General features: G+C 38.6%; 1 protein-coding gene across 3 annotated transcripts; it reads right to left on the reverse strand.

Moving 5' to 3' along the window:
• Nucleotides 1-15,102: 15,102 nt before the first annotated feature.
• On the reverse strand, nt 15,103-17,023 carry LOC131005258 (cyclin-D1-1-like). 3 transcript variants are annotated; one of them, XM_057932136.1, is made up of 5 exons: nt 16,439-17,023; nt 16,240-16,326; nt 15,848-16,154; nt 15,660-15,769; nt 15,103-15,507 (listed from the first exon to the last, which is right to left on the reverse strand). In XM_057932136.1, the coding sequence occupies exons 1-5, from the start codon at nt 16,646-16,648 to the stop codon at nt 15,292-15,294; spliced, it is 930 nt and encodes a 309-aa protein (XP_057788119.1). In that variant the 5' UTR covers nt 16,649-17,023; the 3' UTR covers nt 15,103-15,291. The 3 variants fall into 3 exon arrangements, with proteins under 3 accessions (XP_057788119.1, XP_057788120.1, XP_057788121.1); XM_057932137.1 differs by having other exon boundaries at nt 15,660-15,730; nt 16,439-17,006; XM_057932138.1 differs by having other exon boundaries at nt 15,491-15,507; nt 15,599-15,769; nt 16,439-17,006.
• Between the last annotated feature and the right edge of the window lie 9,364 nt (nt 17,024-26,387).

A 26,387-nucleotide genomic window follows, 5' to 3' on the forward strand; every position in this document is an offset into this window, starting at 1 on the left:
ATCGCAGGCTTGATGACAACCGGGATAATCGCAGAGAGGGGGCAGACAGGCAAGCTCCTCCTCCCCTCCCATACAGGAGGGAAGTTCACATGATTTGCGGAGAGAACGGGATGCCCACATCAAATCGGGCCAAAAAACAAGTCGTCAGAGCAGTAAAAACAGGGTACTATCCTAAAAGGGTCATGGAAATTACGAATGCAGCAGAAGAGCCTGCGATCACTTTTGGAGCAGAAGATATACGCACATTGATGTACCCGCATGATGATGCGCTGGTCATTACGGCAGACATTGCCAGCTGCATTATTCACCGCATTTTCGTAGATTCGGGCAGCGCTGTAAACATTTTGTATAAGGAATGTCTTCAAAATATGGGAATCAACGCTCGTATTGAGCCGACAAATGCCCCTCTGTTTGGGTTCGGGGGAGAAATGGTCATGCCCCTAGGATATGTAGAGCTGCCATTGATTCTTGGCAGTGCAGTTGCGGGCAACAAAACAAGGATGGTACGGTTCTTAGTGGTGGATATGCCTAAACCCTCGTACAATGTCATACTCGGCCGGCCTGCCTTGACGGCATTCAGGGCAGTTATCTCTTTGTTTCACCTAAAAATGAAGTTTCCAATCGAGGGCGGAAGAGTGGGAGAAGTTTGCGGCGATCAAACAACATCAAAAGCATGCCACGTACAAATGCTCACACAGTCAGCGAGACAGAAAATGGAAAGATGGACAGAGGGGTCGGACGCTCGGAAGAGGGGGAAAGTGGGCGAGGTGCACGCCCCAGCAGAAGAGCGCCAAGAGTTGGCGGATTTGTTAAAAGACAGAGACTCCACAGAGAAGACCGCGTTGGTGTCCACTAGCGATGTTTGCAATATGATCGAATTATTTTCAGGGAAAGAGGGTTTCCAGACAAAGGTTGGGTCTACCATGAGTGATCAAGTCAGAGAAGAGCTCATTAGCTGTCTTCGGCGAAATGCGGATGTATTCGCATTCAGCACTGCAGATCTAAAAGGAATTGATAGAGAATTAGCAGAGCATTGCCTCAATGTGGATCCCAAGGTTAAGCCGGTGAAACAGCGGACAAGGAATTTTGGGGCTGAAAAGGACGCTGCAATCAGAGAGCAGGTCTATGAGTTACTAAAAGCCGGGCATATTGAGGAGGTGCAATATCCAGAGTGGATCTCAAACGCGGTGATGGTACCCAAGAAAACAAACACTTGGAGGATGTGTGTGGATTTCAGAGATTTAAACGCTGCTTGTCCGAAGGACCACTATCCTCTGCCGAGGATTGATCAATTGGTGGACTCTACTTCAGGATGTGCCTTATTATCCATGATGGATGCGTACCAAGGGTATCATCAGGTAAAGATGAACAGGGGAGACATCGCCAAAACGGCCTTTGCCGTCTGTTGTGGGGTATATGGGTGGAAGAGTATGCCGTTTGGTCTGAAGAATGCAGGAGCCACGTATCAGCGAATGATGGAAAAAATTTTCAAAGACCAACTTGCTAAGAATATCTCAGTATACGTGGATGATATGCTTGTTCGGAGTATGAGGGCAGAGGATCATGTTTCTGACCTGGAGGAGATCTTCACGGTGGTCAGAGACCATCGGCTTATGTTGAATCCAGCAAAATGCACCTTTGGAGTCACAACAGGGAAGTTCTTGGGATATAAAGTCACGCCTGCAGGAATCGAGGTTAACGCCGAAAATGTCAAAGCTATTATGGACATGACGCCACCCAGGGGAATCAAGGAGGTACAGACTCTGAATGGACGCATCACTGCTCTGAGCAGGTTCATCTCGCGATCAGCAGAGTGGAGCATGCCATTTTTTAAAGTATTGAGGAAGGGCAGTAAGTTTCTGTGGACAGAGGAATGCCGAGCGGCATTTGAGGATCTTAAAGTGTACCTAGCGAAACTCCCGACTCTGACCAAGCCGGTCCCGGGAGAAACGTTGTATCTATATATAGCGGTGGGAGAGGATGCGATCAGCTCTGTGCTTATCAGGGAAGAAGGAAGCCATCAGAAGCCCATCTATTTCGTCAGCCGAATTATTCAAGGTTCCGAATTGAATTATACAGAGATTGAGAAGGCTGCTCTGGTAGTCATGATTACGGCAAGAAAACTGAGACCTTACTTCTTGTCACATCGGGTGGTGGTGCGCACTGCTTTACCTTTCAAACAAGTTTTGGGACGCCCGGATTTGTCAGGGAGAATGGTTAAATGGGCTGTGGAGTTGGGGGAGTATGACGTGGATTATGAACCGAGAACGGCGATCAAGGCGCAAGCGCTGGCAGATTTCCTACAAGAAACAACTCGGCGTCCCGTGCCAGAGTTCTGGGTTGCTTTCGTGGATGGATCAGTAACAAAAGAAGGGTGTGGAATCGGGGTTTATATCACTTCGCCGGGTTATGGGACATACCAGTTCGCCATCAAATTCACTTGTCGGTTGTCTAACAATGAAGCGGAGTATGAGGCCGTGGTTAGAGGGGCTCACATCTTGTCAGAGCTTAAAGCCGAGTGTGTCATCATAAAGACAGACTCCCAGTTGGTTGCACAACAGTTCTCGGGAAGTTATGGTATCAAGGATCAGAGGATGAAGGCGTACCATACCAAAATTAGCGAAATGAAAGAAAAGTTCATGGAATTTAAGCTCGAACAGATTTCTCGGGAGGAGAACACGAAGGCCGACCTACTGGCGCGCATGGCTAGCGCAGTAGAGCAAACTTGAAGCGACGAGATTATTTTACTCTGTGATACCAGAGAGATGGAAACTTCGCGGGTGTTCTCGGTAGAGATCAGAGATGATTGGCGAGCTCCGATTATACACTTTCTGAAGACAGGGGAGCGGCTGAGCAGAGAATCCAATCAGAGGGCTCGCTATGAGAACTACTGCTTAATCAACGATCAACTCTTCAAACGATCTTTCACTCAACCTTTGCTAAAATGTTTATCTCCAGAGGAAGCTAATTTTGCTTTGCAAGAAATTCATGCAGGTTGCTGTGGTGGGCATACGGGATTTCGGGATCTTGTGCGCAAGATTATCCGGGCCGGGTTCTATTGGCCTCACATCAACAAGGAGGCCAGAGAGTTCGTCCGCAAGTGCGAAGCTTGCCAGAGACATGCAGGGCGAATCAATGTCCCAGGGGAGCCTATGGGTGTCATGTACGCAGCATGTCCATTTGACAAATGGGGCATTGATATAGTCGGGAAGTTGCCTACAGCACCGGGAGGGAAATGCTTTCTCATCGTGGCAGTAGATTATTTTTCTAAATGGGTCGAGGCCGAGGCTGTGGGCAAGATTGATGAAGTTACAGTGGAGCACTTTATTTGGAGAAACATCTGTTGCAGATTCGGGGTACCGAGAATCATTGTATCTGATAACGGGACTCAGTTCACAGGGCAAAGGATCGCGGATTTCTGCGGCCGAATGGATATCACACAGCGTTTCGTCTCGGTGGCCCACCCACAAGCCAATGGCCAGGTGGAGCTGGCTAACAGAACTATTTGTGAAGGGATCAAGAAGAGACTGAATCAGAGCAGAGGGAAGTGGGTTGAAGAATTGGATACCGTCCTCTGGGCTTATCGCACCAGTCCAAAGACGGCAACAGGGGAGGCTCCTTTCACGCTGGTATATGGATCCAATGCAGTGGTACCAGCAGAAGCCAGATTGGAATCATACCGCATTATCACTTATGATACGGAACAGAACGCCGATCTTCGGAGAACAGAGCTCGACCTTGTGGAAGCACAGCGAGAGGAAGCTCAAATCAGAGCAGCAAAATATAAAAGTGTCATCAAAGCAGGGTACGACAAAAGGATCAGAGCAAGAAAACTGGTCAAGGGCGATCTAGTATTGAAAAGAGCAGACGCGTTAAAGGCAGTGGGCAAGTTTGAAGCAAATTGGGAAGGACCATTTATCGTTACAGAGGTTTTGGGTGGCGGAGCGTACATATTGTCAGATTCAGACGGCAGAACCCTCCCCAGGCCATCGAATATAAATACACTCAAAAAGTTCTATGTATAACTGCTATTTAGCAGGAGTAATCATTTGTAGACCGGATACTCTTTTTCCCCACAGGGGTTTTAACGAGGTCCGGGGCCATGATATCAATAAAACAGATATGTGGTTCTAGGGAATTCCCTTGTGTTGTTTCATTTATTTCAATTCTTGCTTTCTTACATTACATATGCTACTTAACATGTTTGTGCAGAGCATTGCACATGTCACCAGAGGGGGGAGTAGGGTGTATACCCGTAATCCCCAATTTTTAAATTCAAAATGCAAACTGCTTCTTAGCAGGACAAGGGAGAAACAAATACAAAAACTGCTTCTTAGCAGGTCAAAGGGAAAGCAAGCATCAGGGATGGACGTCTCTTCTTCCACGATCCAACACTTCGAGTTCTCTTTCGCTGCCGGGACATGCTCATTTCTCAGATCTACTTCAGCTCCACCACACGCCTGCAGAATATCCAGAAAAATAACAAGTCAAAATGCTACAGAGAAGGAATACAGAAAAGGAGCAAACCAACGCCCAGATCTGGGGAATCAACGCCCGGATCCGGAGAATCAACGTCCAGATCTGAGAAACACGGCAATAATGCTCTCAAGTACGGGAAGTCCGCTCATTACAACCACAAAGTTAGAGATCTGCACCAGAAATACAGAGGAAAAGGCGGAGCCTTTAGGGATGTGAGTGTTCAGAGGGGAACTTCCCTTACCTGAGTGCTTTACAACCAAGATGGGGAAAGATACATAACAAGAGAGGCAAAAGGTTGGCAGATCTAGGGTTGGAAAGGAGAGCAGTTCGGGACGGAGGAAAAGAAATGAGGAATTATAACCTAGATCGCGAAGGGGGAAGGGTATATATAGAGGCGATACTGGGCTTAAGAAATGGGCTAAGAGATAATGGGCCCACGCGAGTTTATGGGCTGAAAACGGAGTAAGGAATAATCGGGCCAACATGTTCATAACAGAGTATTGCACATGTCACCAGAGGGGGGAGTAGGGTGTATACCCGTAGTCCCCAATTTTCAAATTCAAAAATGACTTCTCAACAAGTAAAGGGAAAAACAGAGGGATCACGCTCCAGCAGAGCAGAGGGAAGCGCTCGTAAGCCGCGAAAGTTGGTTGCGCCATCTGGGCCTTCCATGCTCCGCGCAGAGGGAGGGAAGCGCTCGTAAGCCGCGAAAGTTGGTTGTGCCATCCGGGCCTTCCATGCTCCGCGCAGAGGGAGGGATACTATTTAATCGTAAGCCGCGAAAGTTGGTCGTGCCATCCGGGCCTTCCATGCTCCGCGCAGAGGTGGCACATAATCGTAAGCCGCGAAAGTTGGTTACACCCCCCGGGTCCTCCATGCTTCGCGCAGAGGTTGTCCTTAACCGTAAGTCACGAAAGCTGGTCACACCCCCCGGGTTTTCCACGCTCCGTGCAGGGTGTTCTTTCAATCGTAAGCCGCGAAAGTTGGTTACACCCCCCGGGTCCTCCATGCTCCGTGCAGAGGTTGTCCTTAACCGTAAGTCACGAAAGCTGGTCGCACCCCCCGGGTTTTCCATGCTCCGTGCAGGGTGTTCTTTCAATCGTAAGCCGCGAAAGTTGGTCGTGTCATCCGGGCCTTCCATGCTCCGCGCAGAGGTTGCACATAATCGTAAGCCACGAAAGTTGGTTGCACCCCTCCTGGGTCCTCCATGCTCCGTGCAGAGGTTGCACTTAACCGTAAGCCACGGAAGTTGGTCGCACCCCCCGGGTTTTCCATGCTCCGTGCAGGGGGTTACTATTTAATCGTAAGCCGTGAAAGTTGGTCGTGCCACCCGGGCCTTCCATGCTCCACGTAGAGGGTTACTATTTAATCGTAAGCCGTGAAAGTTGGTCGTGCCACCCGGGCCTTCCATGCTCCACGCAGAGGGTTACTATTTAATCGTAAGCCGTGAAAGTTGGTCGTGCCACCCAGGCCTTCCATGCTCCACGCAGAGGGTTACTATTTAATCGTAAGCCGCGAAAGTTGGTTGCACCCCCCGGGTCTTCCATGCTCCGCACAGAGTGCTCAAGCTTGGATGGGAAGCAGCTTGGATGGGAAGCACGAAATCGCCAACAAAGAAATTAACCAAATCCTCGTTAGAGGAGGCGGTAAAATCCTTTCCAGAGGAATCAACCAAATCCTCGGCAGAGGAGGCGGTAAAATCCTTTCCAGAGGAATCAACCAAATCCTCGGCAGAGGAGGCGGTAAAATCCTTTCCAGAAGAACCAACCAAATCCTCGTCAGAGGAGGCGGTAAAATCCTTTCCAGAAAAACCAACCAAATCCTCGTCAGAGGAGGCGGTGAAATCCTTTCCAGAGGAATCAACCAAATCCTCGCCAGAGGAGGCGGTGAAATCCCTTCCGGGGGAAATCAACCAAATCCTCGTCAGAGGAGGCGGTGAAATCCTTTCCAGAAGAGTCAACCGAAGTTCCTGCCAGAAGAATCAACAGAACCCCCACAGCGGAAATCAGAGAAATCTCGAAGGAGAAAATCAAAGAAACACTGACAACCAGCATGATGAGCCAAACCAAGCCAAGCACAGATTCAACATGAACGTGAAAGCAACAAAAACAGCACAAGTAGTGAAAGGGAAAAAACAATACAAGCAGGGAAGAAATTTCATATAAACAGGCCGAGAAGGTGTAATTGCATATCAAAAACGGGAGGTAAATGTTAAGTTCATACAGACCAAAAAATTACAAAAATTTTATTAACTCAGGCAGGAGGAACGGAAGCATCTCTATCAATGACAGAAGGGGCAGGAGCAGAGGCAGATGAAACCGGGGGTGGAACACCACTCGTAGAGACTTGGCCAGAAACGGCTCCCTCTGCGAACACGGGCAACATGCCAGCTTCCTTCACCGCGGGAAGGCGGACCCCCAAGTCCACCAATTTCACAGCTTCTTGTACGAACGTTTTTTCATCTCGATACAGGGAAAAAAGCTGATCCATCGCAGAGGAGGAGGAAGCGGAATCTTCAGAAATGGAGGCCGCCAAATCAGAGGGCAGAGGAGGCACCACACTATACTGGGAAAAACTCCGGGTACTTTTGTTGGTGGGATCCCGCAGCCGGTTCACAAAGCCCGCCAGGGAAGCAGAGACAACAGGCGCATACAATGGAGCGGAGGGCACTGAAGCAGACCCAACCCTAAAAGCGAAATAGGGAATGGCCCTCTCCAGCACTGGATACCACCATTCTCGCTTCTTCGGGGAATTCGCAGGGATCCCCATCAGCCTATTTATTTCCTCATCATTGAGGTTATCCATCAGGGCATGCAAATCCAGGGTAGCGAGCTGCTCCGAGGTCGCCCCTGCCATTTCTAACGCCTTGGAGGCGGACTGCTGTATCACATAGGCAAAGAGGGGTCCGAAATCCTCCAGGTATTCTTGAGTCCGCTTGAAGGCCGCCAGGGTGCCTTCCAGCATCAATCCCAGAAAGTGTTGACCCTGCGGAGACAAGAAATACTCCAGGCGTTGATCTCGCGCCCCCAGGACGTAGGCACGATTCTGCGCTTCCACGAGCGTTTTCTTCCAATCACGCCGAGTCGCCTTGTAGGCTTCCTCATATCCAGCCTTGAACCTAGCCAGGTTCTCATGACTTTCCTTGGTTACCCTTGTTAGTTCAGAAACCAGGGAAGACTTCTCCACATCTGCTTGGGCCAGCTGAGCCTTCAACTCAGCTATCTCTGCTTCAGCCTCACTCAGACGTTCCACCACTCCAGCGACATCATCATCACGCTTGGCGATGTCCGCCTGCTCCTTCTCTCTTTCTTTTTCTGACATATCATAGTCATGAATACACTTAACAGCTCCCCACATCCGAGCCTCCACCTGCAAGAAGACAAAAAGGATTCCGACAGAACAATAAAGAGGTTAGTAATTTCGTTTTTACTATGATAAAAGGTATAAAAAGTAAGGTACCTGAAGAGCTAACTGGCACAACTGAGTAACTAAAACCCCCCGGGTTAGCTTCTCCACTTTCTCCTGGTCCTTGGAATGGACACGAGCTATCAAGGCATCGACTAACGCCTGCCCCGACAGACTCGAAATCGGCCCAGGAACAACATCCTCTGGTTCTTCGGCAGAGGCCACAGCTTTGCCCTTGCCTTTTCCACCTGCAGAGGGGAGGGTCTTTAATCCACCGGCAGGCTTCTTCGCTGGTTCCTTACCCTTTCCCCCGGTGGAAGGGAGGACCTTCGAACCACCAGTGGACTTCTTCGCTGGCTCCTTAGACTGACCGGCCTTCTTCAGGCCTTCTTGTTTCTCCTTCTCCCCCACGGAGATCAGAGAACCCCTCTTTCTTTTCTTCGAAAGTTCAATCAGGGTAACATCGGGGACCGAGTCAGGAGAAGGAACTTCATCAGTAATATCCACAATCTGGATATCCTCTTCACAGGTGCCAGATGCACCATCAGTATTGGGACGCCTGCTCCTATGAACAAGGGCGCCTGCATCAACCTCCTCTACATTAAAGGGGCGGGAGGCTCCCACATTTTCCTCTGGGATTTCTACCACAGGAGGAAGGGCGACTAGCTCGACCCCAATTGGCTGTTCTGAGGGGCCTGTCCCAGAAGCAGAACCCCTGGAGCCATGCTCCCCACTGGGAACATGAGAAGCAACAGCGGGCAGATTGTCCCCACATTTCTTTCTCCAAGACATGTCTGCAATTTAAAACGCTACATCATTAGCATCCGGGTAACAAAAGTTAATATATTTTTCTAATTTATATTTTTTACCTATCGATTTCTTTGGATATAGGGGAAATAGATCATTGTATGCCAGTGCCGAATTGTTCTCAACAAGATATTTACAGTCTAAGGGCTGGGCCTCGTTCATAGCATTAAGATGAGCTATAATACTCAGATCACGGGTTGAAGGGGCGTCGGAAGAGGCTGGTTTATAAGTAGTGCGAGGGTTATGCCACTCCAGCTCCGAAACGTGATACTCGCGCCAAGTGCCGAAGAGGGTGCGCACATAACAGTAATGGCTCAGAAAACCCTTATCAAGGGAATTTAGAGAGGAAAGAAAGGTAGTAGGATATTTGGGAAGACCAGCAAAACTATACAGGGGACTGCCCTGCATGCGAAGAGATTGGGTTTGACAGAATAGTTTGGCGGTATCCCCAACACCGTGAGCCCGACATAGAATATGGAAGGCGTATAACCTTCGGATAGCAGAGGGGGTGACTTGAAAGAAAGGGATGCGAAAATGATTACAAACATCAACCAGAAGGGTAGGAGGAGGGAGCCTTAGGCCAGCATCTATTTGGGCTTTCCAGATGACTATCACCTTGGGATGGCGAAGGCTTTCGGGGGGTGTTGAATCTTTAGAGAAGGCTTCGAATTTTAAACCTTCGGGGTGTCGGGATTTACTCTTCAGTTTCTCCACCGCTGCGACATCAAGACGGGATTCAGGAACACGCTTGGGAGGCTGGGGTGTCTTTCTGGTTCTCTTTTTAGATGGAGAGGGACTCGGAGTAGCTTGGGAATTGTGAGAGAAAGAGGAGAAATGAAGGTTTTCGAGTTCCTGGGGTTGGGAAGAAGAAGATAAAGAATTTTGAGTAGAAGGCGAGCGCGAGGGTTGGGGAGCGGAAGTAGAGGCCATTGTCGGAAAATTTCAAATCCTAGGGTTTCTAAACACACTCAATCAGAGCACCAACAAATTTCGAAACTACTTGTACCAAGCACAAAACTGCAGAAGAAGAAGAAGATGCGCGAATTACCTAGACCAAAGAAAGATTGATGATAAAACCTGGAACGGAAGGATCACAGGAGAATACGCCGGAACAGGAAGAGAATCGCCGGAAAATGCAGGAAAAAGAGTTCGGAAACTTGGAGAAGAAGAATAGTGAAAAATGGGAGTTCGAATCGACTAAGTAAAATATACGCGGGCAACTACCAACATGCGGGATGAACGACACGCGGCATACGGAAATAAATCGACGGCTAAAAATCCCTACGGAAAGGCGAAAAGACGCAAAGGCTAAAAAGTAACCTCAGGGTACGGGAAAAAGCACTGTAGATTGGGCAGGCATTTAATGCAGGTGACATCATCCATATGGGCGAATCCTCTGACTAGTTGCATTATTCTAAAAGTGAACTAGCCAGACCAGGGGAGGGGAGTGACAAAAACACCAGAGAGCAACTCACAGGACTTACCTTTATTTTCGTAAAATATTAGAGTGTTTATATCTTCATGACTTGCAGGGATCAGGGAAAACATCATAGCACCAGCTTTAACAATACTACAATGGTTGAACACGAAGAATACCCGGTTCAACCAGACTAGAGGGGGGAGTGGTTGATGAGGAGTAATATGTGCAGAGTAGGGAAAGAATACAAATCAGAGGAATCGACCCCACTGGCGGGACGAATATGGCAGAAGAGATACACTCGCCAGAGAAGTCAATGCCATCAGAGAAGTCACCACCATCAGAGAAGTCATCCCCCTCAGAGAAGTCACCATCGTCAGAGAAGTCCTCCATGCCAGAGAAGTCCTCCATGTCAGAGAAGTCCTCCACGCCAGAGAAGTCATCCACGTCAGAGAAGTCCTTCATGCCAGAGAAGTCATCCGTGCCAGAGAGATCGCCTCTTTCAGAAGGATCGCCAAAGACGCGGAGGATTTTCCCGCATGAAGATGAAATTCCTGATATACCCTTCAATCACGTCAAACGTATGCACTAGCATCGATTTTACCTTTTTACCCTCAATTGTAATCTATAAATAGGCCTCGTGCTCGTGTATTACATTTTTTACGCTATCATTTGCTCTTGAATACTACAGTTATATTTTGCTCTCGTGCTCGATTCTCCGATTGTTACTTCATCCTTTCCGATCAACTTTACTAGGTATAGTTTACGCCTTTCATTCCGTAGTTTAGGTGTTGGTTTCGTTAATCACCAATTTCATTTCTTTGTATTTTTTTTATCTAATACTTAATATAAAATATTTAGATGTAAAATTAAAAATTAATACTTATTTAATAAAAATGTTGCATCTTTATAACTCTAAGACTTGCATATTAGTTAATATGTAAATCGATGTTGAAATGTTACTTAAATATGTGTGTATTTATTTATTATAAATATAATATTTTAAATAAATTTTTGAGCCCAACTAGTTCGATGGGCTAGCCCGAAACCCAAATATTTAGGGTTAAGGATGGAAATTCTAACTCGAAATTTTTTTCAAACCTTTTAATCCGCACACGAATAATTCATAAATTGATAGAGCTAGCCCGAAACCTAATGGATTAACCCGACTGACATCCCTAGATGTCATCTTTGAACGTATAAAATTTCTTAAACAACATCAATAATATCAATTAAAAAGTTATATATTTACCTGCAAAAATGAAATGATATGTTTTGGCGATAAGTTCCACATCATTTTCACGCATATTTAAGTTGAAGGTTGAACATTCAAATTCGTATTGATTATAACTGCATATGAAGTGTTGAACATTCAAATTTTATACTCCCTCCGTCCCAATAAAAGTGGCCACTTTTTTTTTGGCACGGAAATTAAAAAATTGAGTGTTATATGTTTTAATAGAGTGTGGCCTACAATTGTTGACCAAATTAGTGAGTAATTGTTGACTTAATTAAAGTAATTTTGGCATTTTTAGAAAGTGGCCTACAATTGTTGACCAAATTAGTGAGTAATTGTTGACTTAATTAAAGTAAACTTTTGTCATTTTTAAAAAGTAGCCACTTTTAATAGGACACCCAAAAAGGAAATGTGACCACTTTTATTGGGACGGAGGGAGTATCTTTCTGCAAGATTCAAGTTGTCTTTCAACATTCATTTCGAATTTTATATAATTCAATTTTTATTACTGTTTTCTTCTTTATTATATTTTTTATTTATTTCCTGATATCTGGCTAGTTTCTTATTTTGAACCTAGGATTTGTACATAGTTGATTGAATATGTGTGCTTAATTTATTAATATCAATTTGTCTTCCAATTTGTAATTTATGATTCTTAGTGCTTGATTTCTTGTGAATTACCTGATCAATAATTTGCATGTCTAGCTGTTCAGTTTGAGTATTAAATGTGATAATTGTTCAGCCAATTTAGCAATGTGTGATATAGTTTTGCCTTGAGTCTTAAATGTGATAGATGAGCTATAAGAAGTTATTTTTTGTGGTCTATTGAGAGTTAATTTATTCCCTTGAGACTTGAATGGTATAGGGAATTTATTAATCTATTTTCATAGTTGTTCGTTAGAGAAGATTATGAATAATATAGTAATCTTTCATCAGAGCTGGATTAAAACTGATAATGGAATCAATAAGTTGAATGCATGTGTTTGATTAACGATAGTACATCTCTAAGGTTAGAGTCTTTTATTATTTGATTTATTGTCCTGTTTTTATTTGTTTGTTTTGAGTTTAGTTTTTATTCATTCATCTTATTTGTGTTTGCCTAAATATTGTTAGAGTTTTATTAGGATTACTTAGAGTGATTTCGATTATCAGTCTTTGTGGATACAATATTTTACTTGCTAATTATACTACGATTACACCGTGTTATTTGTGATATTTTTATTGCTATAAAAATAGTGATCAGGACATGTTTTACCTTCATAGTTACTTCAAAACATTCAAAACACTCAAATCTGCAATAACTGATCAAAATTATACCTAAATTTCAGGTATTATTTTGATCAATTAATGCAAATTTGAGTGTTTTGACATCAACGAATTGTGATAAAATCGAATCAAAAGACATCATATAAATGTACAAATCGAGCATAATATGCAAACTAATTCAAGTAAAAAAAATATGTAAAATGAGCATTCATCACTCGGATATATACAAGTTTATTTTGGAGATGCAATGAATAAAATCACCCACCTTCCCCTCCCCCTCGTGATTGTAACAACCATCCAACCATATGCATTTTGTCTTCATGTATGAAAATTACATTTTGTCTTCAAGTATGAATATTACATTTTGCTCCAACAATCCAAATTGAAGTTAATATATTCCCATAGTTTTTGTATCAAATAATTCAATATTTTCCGAGCAATCAAGCTTGACGAAGACTCCCTAACAGTGAGCTTGTTGAATCATCATTTTTGAAGAGCTTGTAAGGGCACTTCACCACCCAATGTAATATTTCCATTGTCCCCTTTATACAATTAAATCCACTTTCATTTTAAGATATTTCAATTATGTAATCCTATTTTTTATGTAATATTATTTATAGTTTGTTTATTAATACTTTGTTTGAAGGGGAGTTTGTTTATTAATATACTCGTATATGTTTTTATAAGGAAAATTACAGTTTAGTATACAAATTATTTCTAACATTTTAAGGAAAACATTCCAAACTATACATAATTACAACTAAACGTCCATATTAGTTACATAAAAATTATCCAACTATATATAACAATGATTAAATACTCAAACTATCAAAATATTTAATAAAAATGTTCTAAATTCAATTTACAGTCATGGAAAGATTGTGTAGCTTGTCGAATGCTAACTTGAATTTTAACATAAATATATTGAAAACTAACTAGCATCAAAACAATTGTGCTTCACTGCCTAAAATTTAAAGGTTTAAAATTGAACTTTAGGATATTTTTTATACTTATTAATTAAAACTATGCAAAAAGACATTTCCTTTAAAATATTGGTTGTTTAGGCATTTATAAGTAATTATATACAATTGACAACATTTTCGTTAAAATGTCAATAATATTCAGGTATTATATCGTAACTTTTCCTTACATATGGCCGAATTAAAGTACTTATTATGCTTGTATATATGAAAATGAAATAAGATCAAATTGTCAAAAGTTTGTGTACCTTTTGTTATTCCAATATTGTTTCTAATCTTGTGTAAAACTAAAGTGAATTGTATATTATGAGGGTTTGATATGTGGCATATATGTGATAAGTTGTGATATACTTTGATTAGAATTTTTTTTATTATATGTCATATTAATATCATATTTGACAGAATGCATTAAACTATATATAAAACGTATGTTGTATTAAAAAATTATATATAAAATTTTAATTCCTAAAATGTCGTTATAATTAAACTATTTGATAATATCACTTTAACTGGTATTATGATAATTAAATATATTCTATAATTAAGATTGATATTACATATACAGCCTCAAAAGTGGAATGAAAAATAACAAAAATAACTGGTATTAGGATAATTAAATATATTCTATAATTAAGATCTGTATAATTTCATCAGACATTTGAATTTATAGAAGGTTGTGTATATCGCACACTTCTTACCAAACAAGATATTATGGCATCATATTTATAATATACACTCTAATAACTCAGGCAAAATATTATGATGTCATAATTATAATATACACTCTAATAACTAATACCAAACCAGCCATAAGCATAAAAAGATAGGCCATTAGACAAACATTAGATTGCTACATATGCATTATTAGATATATAAATATTATATAAGCCGTGACCCAACTGCATTCAATGATACTATCATAATATCATAGATAAATAAAAATGTCATTTGAACTTTATTTCGTAATGATATGCTGTAATAAAGTTTCTAAAACATTTTTACTTAGCTTTTTTGTGGGTGACATAATAAAAGTATTTAAAAGCCCAGCAAATTAAACGACAATGAACCACTTAATGTACAGTGTAAAGTTTAAGATTCCAAATGAAACAACATATATAGAAAAACTCAGATTGAAAATAAAAAACCCTAGAATCTTTAATGCGTTATTGATCGTTCATTCTATTTTCTATATACAGACATATTCAGGAAATATATCTATAAATGGATTTAAAACGCCTAACAAGTTTATCAATAAAGCAAATATAAAAAATCAATTTAAACATCAATTTGAAGAAATAAAGATCGGAAAGAAAATTAAATTAAAAAGAAGAAAAGAAAAAAAAATACTCCATACCAAAATTATTGGAGTAGAGAAGTACTACTTGGAATTGTTTCAAAAGGCAAGAGACCTTTTCTCAACCAATCAAATAATTTCAACTGAGAATTGCCAAACGCACCCCTTTTAATAAAAGTTTCAAAATTAGAGGGCAATTTAATTATACAGAGCTCCCTTCTTGGACTAATAAATAAAGAGTCCATCCTTTTAACATTCAATTATGGAAATAATTACGCCAATTGAATCAAAAGTTTCACACCCTCCAAATCCTTATAAGGAAAAAGGCAAAAATAATAAAAAAGAATATAGGGTTTTTTTTTCCTTTTTCCGGAGAAAAGGGAAGAATACCTAACGCTATCTATGGTTACGATTCCTGTACATCCGGTGCAGACAATCTCGGCCGCTTATTTTGAGGGTCGGCTGGATTTTCGGAGTGGGTGTCGCAGCTGGCACAAGCCGCCGCATCGAGGACGCCGAGAGGACTCGGCGGCGCGGCGCTCACGAGTTTAAGACCGTCGGACGACGGACACGTGTCCAACAAGTATTCCTCCATTAGTTGATGACAGCTTCTCACCATTTCCTGCCCGCGGGGATCGGAAAAACACCAAAATCAGAAAATATTTCCTTTTTAACCCCACCACCCTGGAGAACGTCAAATTCCATTTTACTACCTCAAATTTATCATAATATTTCCACTTTACCCCCCACAGCACAAACGAACGCGAATCTTACTCTGTTTATTCTCTCATCGAGCGTATCGGGCAGATCTGCACCCGCGCCGCCGGCGGAGATCGCCGCGGCTGCTGCAATCACCGATGGAGGAAACCTCATAAAATCTATCACTGATTAATCCAATACAGCGGGGTTTAGATCGACTCTGATAAAAACTTATCAACAGTTATAGGCGATTTGAGTTTTACCACGGCTGGTATTGAGGATTATATTGGAGGCGACGGTGTGAACGGCGAAATCGAAACTCGGCGAGGCAGCGGAGGAAGGAAGCATGGAGATGAAGTGATGGAGGTAATCGAATGGAGTGACGGAGCGCAATCTCCAATTGAGAGTCGCCAAAACCAGAAGCTCCATTCTCTGTATCGTCTTCGGCTCGAAAATGTAGGTGCGCTCGAGTGTTTGCAGGTCTAGAAGCCACGGAACGTGCAATTCCTCCATTTTCGCCGCAAGAGATAGGCAAGCCACTGATAGAAGCTGGAACGACCATCCAGTTTCCTAATTAATTTTGTTAACAGAAAATTAATGTTAAGTTCAGCGCCACTAATCAAAGTATAGATAGATAGAGAAACGGATCAAGTACCGGAAGCGAATGAGCGGCGAGGAAACGGTCGAAGTAGTTGATGGAGAGGAAAGCCGTGACCGGTTTGAATTCGAAGTGTGCATGTACCTATATGCAATCATGAGTGCCATTATTATTTCCCCAATTAATTGCCATCAACAAACTCAGCAGGTATGTAGTGTATAAATAAGTGCGTGTTGGTGCGTGTGTTTTGGCATACCTTGAGGATGGAATTGATGGAGTCCTGGCGAGAGGTGAGGTGGATGGAGCGGTTATGGCAGAGATGGATATAATCGGGGTGGGGCATATGGTGGGGCTCCGAATCCAGCATTCTGGCGATGAGAGCGGTGGATTCATCGGATCTGACGGCGCCGTCGGGTGATTCGTGGTGAGACATGGCGGCGGAGGAGCGGCGGCGAGAGAAGGGCATTGGTGGTGGGAAGCGGAATTGGGGGTGGTGGTAGGGATTGACACATGGCCGTTTATGATTTGTGAAGGAGTAGTACCAGTGAGGACATCTTTGTTTCTCTCTCTAAATAAGTAGCAGCGCGAAATGTGAAGAGAGAGAATTGTGTGGGAGGGAATGGGAATGAGATGGTGAAAGAGAGCAAGGCAAGATCCATTTATGTATGGGCCTCTCAGACTCAACCAAGACACTGCTTTCGAACTACTAGGATCTTGGATTACAAACAAATCTAACCTCATAATCCCTTCCTATTCGGATTCTTTTCTTTTCTTTATTCTTTTTCATTTTCTTGTGCCCTAAATACTCACGACTCGTTTGATATACGGTATGAGGGTTTGTTTGTTAAGTGGTATGATATGTTGATAATATCTTAAAATATAAGTACGTTGTTTGATACTCCCTCCGTCCCGCGAAGCATGACACACTTTTCATTTTGGGTTGTCCCACGAAGCATGACACACTTCTATAAATGGCAAAAATTAGAAATAATTAGGGGTAATAACTATACTTAAGTAATGGGCTAACCCATCTCAATTACTAACCCAATTTCAGCCTATTTTACTTCCTCTCTCTTACGCTGTCTTCTCTCTCGCCCCAAGCGCCGCTCCCCCTGAAATTCTGATCTAGGGTTTTCTTTTGCCGCTCTCCGTCGTCTTCTGCCGCCGTTCTCTCCTACGTTTAATGGCAGACGACGATGGGTGGGTTAACCCTCGCCTCACCCTCACCCTTGTCTCGCCCCATCGTCGGCCTTATGCAGTTCGCTCTTCCCCTCTCCGCCCCCCACCGTGATTGTCTCTGCAAGCGGTGGGCTCGCCAGCGGCGAGGCAAACGAGCATCCCTCGGCCCCCCTCCCCCTCCCCAAGTGGAGGTATGGTCAGTTACGGCGACCTCCTCCCTCTTCCTCCGTCCCACTCCTTCCTCAGCCACCTCCTCCTTCCTCCTCCGTCCCACTCCATCGCCACCCCCCCTCGTCTACCGATTCGTGTTGGATTCACGAGGGTCTTCAACTATTCGAGCTAGAAGCTTAATTCGGCAGGGATCCCGATGGGCTTGGGGTCGCCGGCGGCATGGAGAAAGAACGGTGCGAAACTGGAGTGGAGGTGATGTCGCCCATGGATTTGGTGGTCTGATTGACCTATATGCTATGATTTTGCCTTTGAATGTGGTGGATTTTGCCTCTGCATTGGTGCTTTGAATTTGGTGGTCTGATTGACCTATGTGCTCTGATGTTGCCTTTGAATTTGGTGGATTTTGCTTCTGAATTGTTGCTTTGAATTTGGTGGTCTGATTTACAAAAAAACGATTAAATCATTGTTTAATTCATCTACTGTTTTATAATCTGCCATAAAAGTTTATACAAAGAAATTAAAAAATTTCAGTATTTTGATTATTTAAATAATTAATTAATTAATTAATCATACTTAAATAATCATAATAAAATGAAAATAAAATATGAAGTTGGAATCATCAAAATAAAAGGAATAACAAAAGTAATCCTTAAACACTTATTCACTTTATTAGCAAAGCCATTTAAATCACTAAACGCACTCTCCTTAATTCCCGTGCCGAAATGAAGTGTGTCATGCTTCGCGGGACGGAGGGAGTACGATGTATTGAGATTGGAGTATAAAGTTAATAATTATAATTAAGATTTGTATTATAATATGATTTTTGGTATGATGTATTAACATTGAAGTATTAATAAGAGCATATAAGGTGGTCCCCACCTTATCGCTCCAATTTTACTCTTTTATTTTAAAAATCAATATTTCATTAAAAATAGATACCAACATTACATTAATTAAAATAAAATAAAATATTTAAAACATTACATTGATTAAAATAAAATAAAATACTTAATACAAAATTAAATTTAAACAAAAAGCTCAACAAAAATTAAATAGGACAACAAAATTAAATACAAAAAGCCCACACAAATTGAACAAAAATAGGGCAACTCTCTCTTCTCTTTCTCAACCTCAACGAGCGCCTTCTTCTTCTTCGTGCATATGTTCCAGACGTCTTACATAACAACTCTATCTCGTCTTTCTCTCATTTTCTTTTATTTTTTTTAAACTACGTGCATGCACGACACGCGAACGCCTTTCCTCACCTCTGTGCCTAGCACCATCGGCCGCGTCCAGCACGAGTCCACGCGTGTCAGCGCAGTCCGGCACGCAAATAGTTATAATTAATATTTGTATTACGTATATCATCTCTATATCGGAGTATAAAGTTAATAATAATTATAATTAAGATATGTATTACGTATATCATCCTATGTATACAGAATCTCTCGTAATATTATAATTGGGGATGTTCCCGGTTTGAGTTGGTACGATTTCACATTAAAATCAAATCAAATTATAAAATATAATTTTGTGATTATTAATAAACATTAAAATCTATTAATATCAAAGTTAAATCAAATTAAATTGTATTAATATGATTTGGTGCAATTTGATTTGCAATCTACATATAATATCATTAAAAAAAACAAAACTAAAAGAATAGCAACATGATGGACCGATGGCGATGATGGATGAGTAGGAGTTAGGAATTAAGATTTCAATTTTGTCGGTTAATTTGTAAAAGAGTAAAATTTTGAAGTAGCCAAAATAAAGTATAAAACATAATTTATGGCCACACATTGAAAAAATATAAAATTTGACCATTTTTATTGATTTTGATGTTTTTACCCTTAATGAGGCGGACCAGGTAGGATCAGGCACTTATGGCACTATTAGTGTCATAAGTGTCAAGATTTTACTTTGATTTTATTTTGGATGTCCGTTGGCACTTATGGCACTAATAGTGCCAAAAGTGCCAACGAAAATCCAAAATAAAACCAAGTAAAATGGTCCTTTTGGCACTTAATAAATGTCATACGTGCAACAGAAACAACAGTAATAGAATCAAGAAATCATAAATAGATCATCTAAATCCTAAATGGATAATCTAAACTCTAAATAGAACATCTAAACCCTAAATGGAACATCTAAACCCTACGGGGAAGTGTTTAAAATGGTCCTTTTGGAACTTATGGCACTAATAGTGCCATAAGTGCCAACGAAAATCCAAAATAAAACCAAGTAATAAAATGATGCGTATGGCACTATTAGTGCCATAAGTGTCATACGCGCAACGGGCGCTGGCTTTTTTCCGCGAGCGCGCAACTCACCCATAAGCTTCCAACGGCCGCGAAATCATCCCTGCGGCCGAGCAATCACCCCAGCGGCCGAGTAAAAAGGGCAAATTAGGCATACCACCTAATTAATGGCCATATTTTGATGTTTTAAGATTAGGGGCCAAAAATTGATTTTCAATCTTTATTATGGCCATTTGACTACATTGTTTCTTTGGAAAAATAATTATGAATATAATAATAATAATAATAATAATAATAATAATAATAATAATAATAATGCTAATTAAATAATAAAATATCTTAACGGAAAATGAAAAAAAACATGAATGTGATTGCAATTTTGAGATTTTGTATTGATTTTGGGTGCGCGTAATGTGTAATAAGTAGTTTGTGTTTACAATTGGACTTTTATATGTATTTATAGATTAAAAACATTGAGAATCTTAATACGAATAAGTGATTGAGTAGAACTACAATTTCTCGAGTTTATCCATGCTTTCGAGCTAATCTCCTACTTTATTGGATATGTGATAGCTTCAAGAGAATCATGGTTGTCGCTGAGCTAGCAGCAGTCTGCTCAGGTTGATTTTGCCTTAATTCGTCGGTTTTTTGGAAATGCATATTTTTGTCCTCATCAAATATGTTTCCTTATTTTGATTTTATTTATATTTTTCAAAAACCAAACCAAAATCATAAATCATAATTTTCTAAAACTATAAATCAAACTATATCTTTTAAACCACATACCAAATCAATCCACACAAATACAGTTTGATAGCGATACAGTTTGATAGCGTTTGATTTACTGTTAAACCAAACTATGAACGTCCCTAATCATCATAGGTGTATGAAAAGTTATTTTTCAGCATGTGTGGGTTTATATATTCCTAATTTAAAAATATCTATACTTAAATTTAATACAATGTAAAGTGATCATGTAAAAATAGAAATAAAACAGGTAAAGTCAAATGAATATTTTCAAAAGAAATACTCTCTCTATCCACGATAAATGTAATATTTTTGTCATTTTTCGTCTGTTCTTGATAAGTGTGATTTTTCATTTTAATTTTTAAGATATATAGTTTTATACTTTTACCCTCATTCACACACAATATTTAAAAAAATCTCATCTCACACACCATTAATTATTTAACAATTGAACTTTGGTGGGATCTTTTCCTCACTTTATACATATCTCTTAATACTCCTTTCGTCCCATAAAAATATGCATTATTTTCTTTTTTGTCTGTCTCATAAAAACATGGATAGTTCATTTATAATAATACTTCTCTCACTAAACATCATAATCAATGTGGAACTCTTTCCCCACTCACACTACATTTTACAAGATTTCTTAAAACCTCTGTCGTTCTATTTTATGCATATTTTTATGGTACAAATGAAGTATTTTCTTAAAATCCGTATAATTCCATTCACGTCACATTTATCATGGACGGAGATAGTACATTGTAAGTTGAATTGGATGAAAGAGTGATAAACAAATAAATAAGATAACTTTCGATTTCTTATCATCTCAATTGACTCTATCTTATTATATTTTTAAATATATTTGTATATTTCATGTTTATTAGTTTTTTAGTTCTCAGTTCTAAAGAGTTTATAATTATCTATTAAGAAATTGACGTCTTGAAGAAATTTAGATGTCACTTTATGTCAATAATAATCATGCTAGGAATAAATCATAGCTTAAATGATTTATTACTCTTCATTAATTTGTGCCTCAACATTATTGATTGAGCGATGTAGTCTTATTTAAGCATTTAATAATCAGTGTATGTGCCGACTCATTTAACTTCTAAATTCACATGCGTTTCTAATTTGATAGCCATGAATAATTAAATTTAGAATTTTCAACGCAAAGCTAATCAGAACGAATCGAAATATTTCGATTGGGTTTAAATTTGTTCGGTATGCTAACTCGGTTTGATTCGATGTTGAAAAAATATAATTCGATTTGAATTTGTTCGGCTTCCATTTGATTTGCGACAAACATTTCGAATGCTCAAATTTAAAAAAATCCTAAGCTCCATTGATAAACTACTTCCAATTAAACAAAGAACAAATTATAGTATAATTTGTTTTGGAGCATGTTGGAAACTTATTCATTTTAACCAATTTGCTAATTTTAGAAACTGAAAACCGTGCATAAAAAAGTGTATGAAAATACTTATATTTCTACTTTTCTATGGAAGCAAAGAGGTTTAAAAAAGAAAATTTCCTTAAATAATAAGCACAAAAATTGGAAAAATTAGTTTGGACTTGAGTGTGATTAATTTTGTTTTGGAGTTGGACTCAAGTGGAATTTATAAATTAGCAATTTTTAAAATCACAAACTATTAACCTTGATTTTGTTTCTTATGTGCCATTATGATCACATATTTGGTAGGTAATAAATAATTTGTATAGTGCATAGTATAGATTATACAATAATTTCACATGTTAATAATGTTGGAGTAAAAGAAAGACGCACAGAGAATTTTCAAGAGTGTAGGTAGTTTGGGAGTAGGAATGAGTGTCACTGTACATTCGCGAAAAATACTATGCACCTCTCTCCTACAATAGAATGATTTGATTTGACTATGCAATAAAAAGCTACTACTTATATTTCTCTTTCTTTATTCTTCTATGATTGTACACGTCGGCTTCTTTCCTTTTGTAATATCAATTTTTTTTGTTTTTTTAATTATTGTAAAAGTGTAACTTAAAGATCATATTAACACTTAAGAGTGAAAATTTAAAATGCCCTCCGTTCCAACTAGCTTGATCATTTTTTTTCCTACATAAATTTTAAGAATTTCATGTTTAGTGTGATAAGTGTGGTAAATAAAAAAGTGAAAAAACAGGGGAAAAAACTTTTGTCATAGACTCATAGAAGAAAAGCAATCAAATTAATTGAAACAATCCGAAAAAAATACTGATCAAATTAGTTGGAACACATGAAGTAATATTTATTAAAATATCATAATATTATGTTTATCAACAACTTATACCACCTCAACCTTTTAATAAAATATTCATTTATTTTTCTTTTATACACAATTATAATTCAACTTAATTATATAATCTTTACGTATTTTATTGTTGATCCGCTTCAATCTAAAAAGTTGATGAAAATAAATTTACTTATCCAATGATAATATATATGACATGTGTAATCACCATAAATGATGAACTTGATTTTCTAAAAGTTGGTGTGCCAATTTATGCAACAACCGGTTATTCATGATTTTTCATCCCTTTCTTTTATAAAATATTTTCTTAGTTATTTAGTGATGATCATCATTGATAAACTTAATTTTATAGAACATTTCTCACGCCACTAAACTACTATACATATCATAGACATGCGCGGACGCAGAACAAAGTTTGGAAGGGAGTTGTATCTTTAAAATTATTAATTCGAGATTTTGAGAAGATAAATTTTACACGATTTAGTTTGATAATGGGGAGTTTTGCACAATAATTTATATAAAATATCGATAATTTAATAATTTTATAAGAATGAAAAAAGAACTCCATGTATTCACTAGTGATTATAGACATAAAAATAGCCATTCTGGGTAATAAAGAAGACAAATTTATAAAGAGTTGCTTTGGATAGTGAACAAAATAGTAGGAACAAACTTATCAAATAAAAAAACATTAGTGACTCTTGCGAAAATACCCTTCAATAAAATAATTTACATATTTTACAGATATCTATTGGCGCATCAATATATAATACACTTAGCATTCACACATATATCTCATTTCACTAACAATTTGGTTTGCCTCATTTATCAGACTTCATTGAATTATGATGTTCAATTATTTATTGATCCATATAGGAATGATTAATGTGATTAATGTAGACTTTTTCATGGTAATATATATTGGATCTATAAATCAATATTGATACTCCCCCGTCCCGCCAAGTTTGAGCAATTTCTTATCGGCATGGTTTTAAGGAGTTAATATTTTGTGTGTTAAGTGTAGTAAGTGAAAAAGTAAAAAAGTGAATAAAGGGAAAAACTTTTGCCATATAAGGAAAGTGCTCAATCTTTGCGAGACAACTTAAAAAAGAATACTGCTCAAGTTTTGCGGGACGGAGGAGTATTTCATATAGACATCTTATCATTTCTTTTCAACTAAGTACTACCAAAAATTACATATGCCCTTCTTTTTGCACAGGAGTCGCACCACAAGATAATCTATATACGATAACGGAAATAATTCGACACGATAAGATCAAACACGAACACGATCCATTAAAAAATTATTTGACACGAATACATACTTATACAATACGATTTACACAAACACGACACGACACGATAACAATATGATTAAATAAAACCTGATTACTCATGACACAATAGCCATACGATAACAATAGCATTAATACATTATTTAATAGAATAATAATGTTTTAAGTTTTTAACATTAACAATAATAATAACAAAATTAACAACAACGTTTTAAGTTTTTAACAAAATATAAAATGTTATTGGCAAAATACAAATAATCAGCAATTCGATAATAAACTTAAAATTTACAACTTCAAAGTTACAAACAAACCCTAACTATAAGATAGGAATTAAAATAATTATTTAATAGAATAATAATAGTATTAAGTATAATCCGACACAAAATTATCGTGTCGTGTCACGATAAGAACACAAACACGATAAGACTTAATACTAATTCATTAATTTCGTGAGTGCTAGTATTGTATTTTTGTGACGTGTCCAAAATTATGGGTACTAAAGTATACAATAAAAAGGGAAAGTTTTATTTTATTACTTTGTCATCTAAAAAAGGCCATCCAACATTTTATTTTATTTTGTTTTGTTTTGTTTTATTAGATTACCTTTTCGGTGCTATAGGGCTATCTTTTCATTTGTTTACTCGACACAGCTAAGGGTGCAGTTTTATATTTAGCCATCATTTTTTGCTTGATCTTGAAGCAAAATAAACTTATTGCATTGCATTAATTTCATTTCTTTTATCATTTTGCAATTCTTTCTCATATATAAGTGCTATTCGTACCTCTTTTATATAGATTGCTGTTACATAATACACAAAATGTACAGATTTTACAATTTGAAAATATATTTAGTCTTAAAAGTGATGAAATTATTAATTGTATGATATATAGTGATTCATAGTTACAAAAGAAAAAGAAACACATATGTATACATAAGCTGAAATCCTAGTCATCATGATGTCTTTTTTACAATTAATTTTAACGGACATGATTCCACATGATGACAAGTAACGGTCTTAACAGTTCAATTCGAACGAATTAAATACACATTACGTGAGATCTAATTATAATTTTAAAAATAATGTTATTATATGTACAAGAAACTGATTTTCGACTATAGAATAGGAAGTGTACTTTGATATTCGTGATTGACTGGTCTTTGCTACTTTTCACTAACTCTGCTTACTTATTTTCATTTTTAATGCTCTGTGAGCTACGTACAACTTTCAATACAGGGCATGTGCACAGCTGGTTAATTTTTTTTTATTAATTTTTTCCCCCTCTTTTAAATCTATTTTTTTATTTAATTTTTTTTATATATATTGCCATTGGTGTTCTTTTTGGGGGGCTGGGGTTGCTCGTGTCATGTACAAGGCTGTACTAGTTGGATACTTTGAATTGTTATTTGAATCTATATTAAATATTTGTGATCCAAATGAGATCATGGCATTGATATAAGTACTTATCATTAGATTATTCTATTCGATATATTCTTCTGAAATATGTGTTGTATAAATTTTTTGACTCCAAACATTAAGAAATATTTATGCATTTATACTGGTACTAAATTCGTGATGTAGAAGATCAAATTATAGTATTAGTAGTAATCAATTTAAATACAAAAGTAAATATCCTTAAAGCATATTATTATTTATATTCAAAAGTACTATTTCACAAATTTTTCGTTCATAAAATTACAGGATGGAGCGATTGTGATACATACATTGATGGAACATGCTCTTTATTCTTTATGTTTTCATTTTTCTTTTGGATTTATACACTTTTGTTGTACTTGCAAATGAAGAAATGCATTTCTTGTTGAAATTAATGATCATAATTAACAGTTCATTAATTTCTAATAAAACCATAGCTACCATACTTTACACCTATTTAAAATAAGCTTCTTCATAGATTCACCACAATTATTGAGGAAACCCTTTATTGCACTGCATACAAAAAGGACCGGGACATACATTTGTACTTAGAGTCCTTTCTTTTTGACATAATGCAAAAGTTTAAGCCCAAGCAGCCAACCCACTCAATTTTAGGACCAACCCTATCCACCTCAATATGGTTCGAGCGAGTCAATCGGGCTAAGCATCTTTTCGGCTAGAAATTCCCGAGTCTAATTTTTCTTTCATTGGTTATTCGAGCTGATCGGTAGGTTTCAAGCTGGATTGATATCCGTATTTATAAATATGTGCATGTGTGTCTCACTACACACACTCTACATGATAGAGTATGTAAAAGATTAATGGTGATACAAACAATGGAAACACACCACCAGA

The sequence above is a fragment of the Salvia miltiorrhiza genome, chromosome 1, assembly GCF_028751815.1.
Source record: "Salvia miltiorrhiza cultivar Shanhuang (shh) chromosome 1, IMPLAD_Smil_shh, whole genome shotgun sequence".
Taxonomy (NCBI): Eukaryota; Viridiplantae; Streptophyta; class Magnoliopsida; order Lamiales; family Lamiaceae; genus Salvia; species Salvia miltiorrhiza.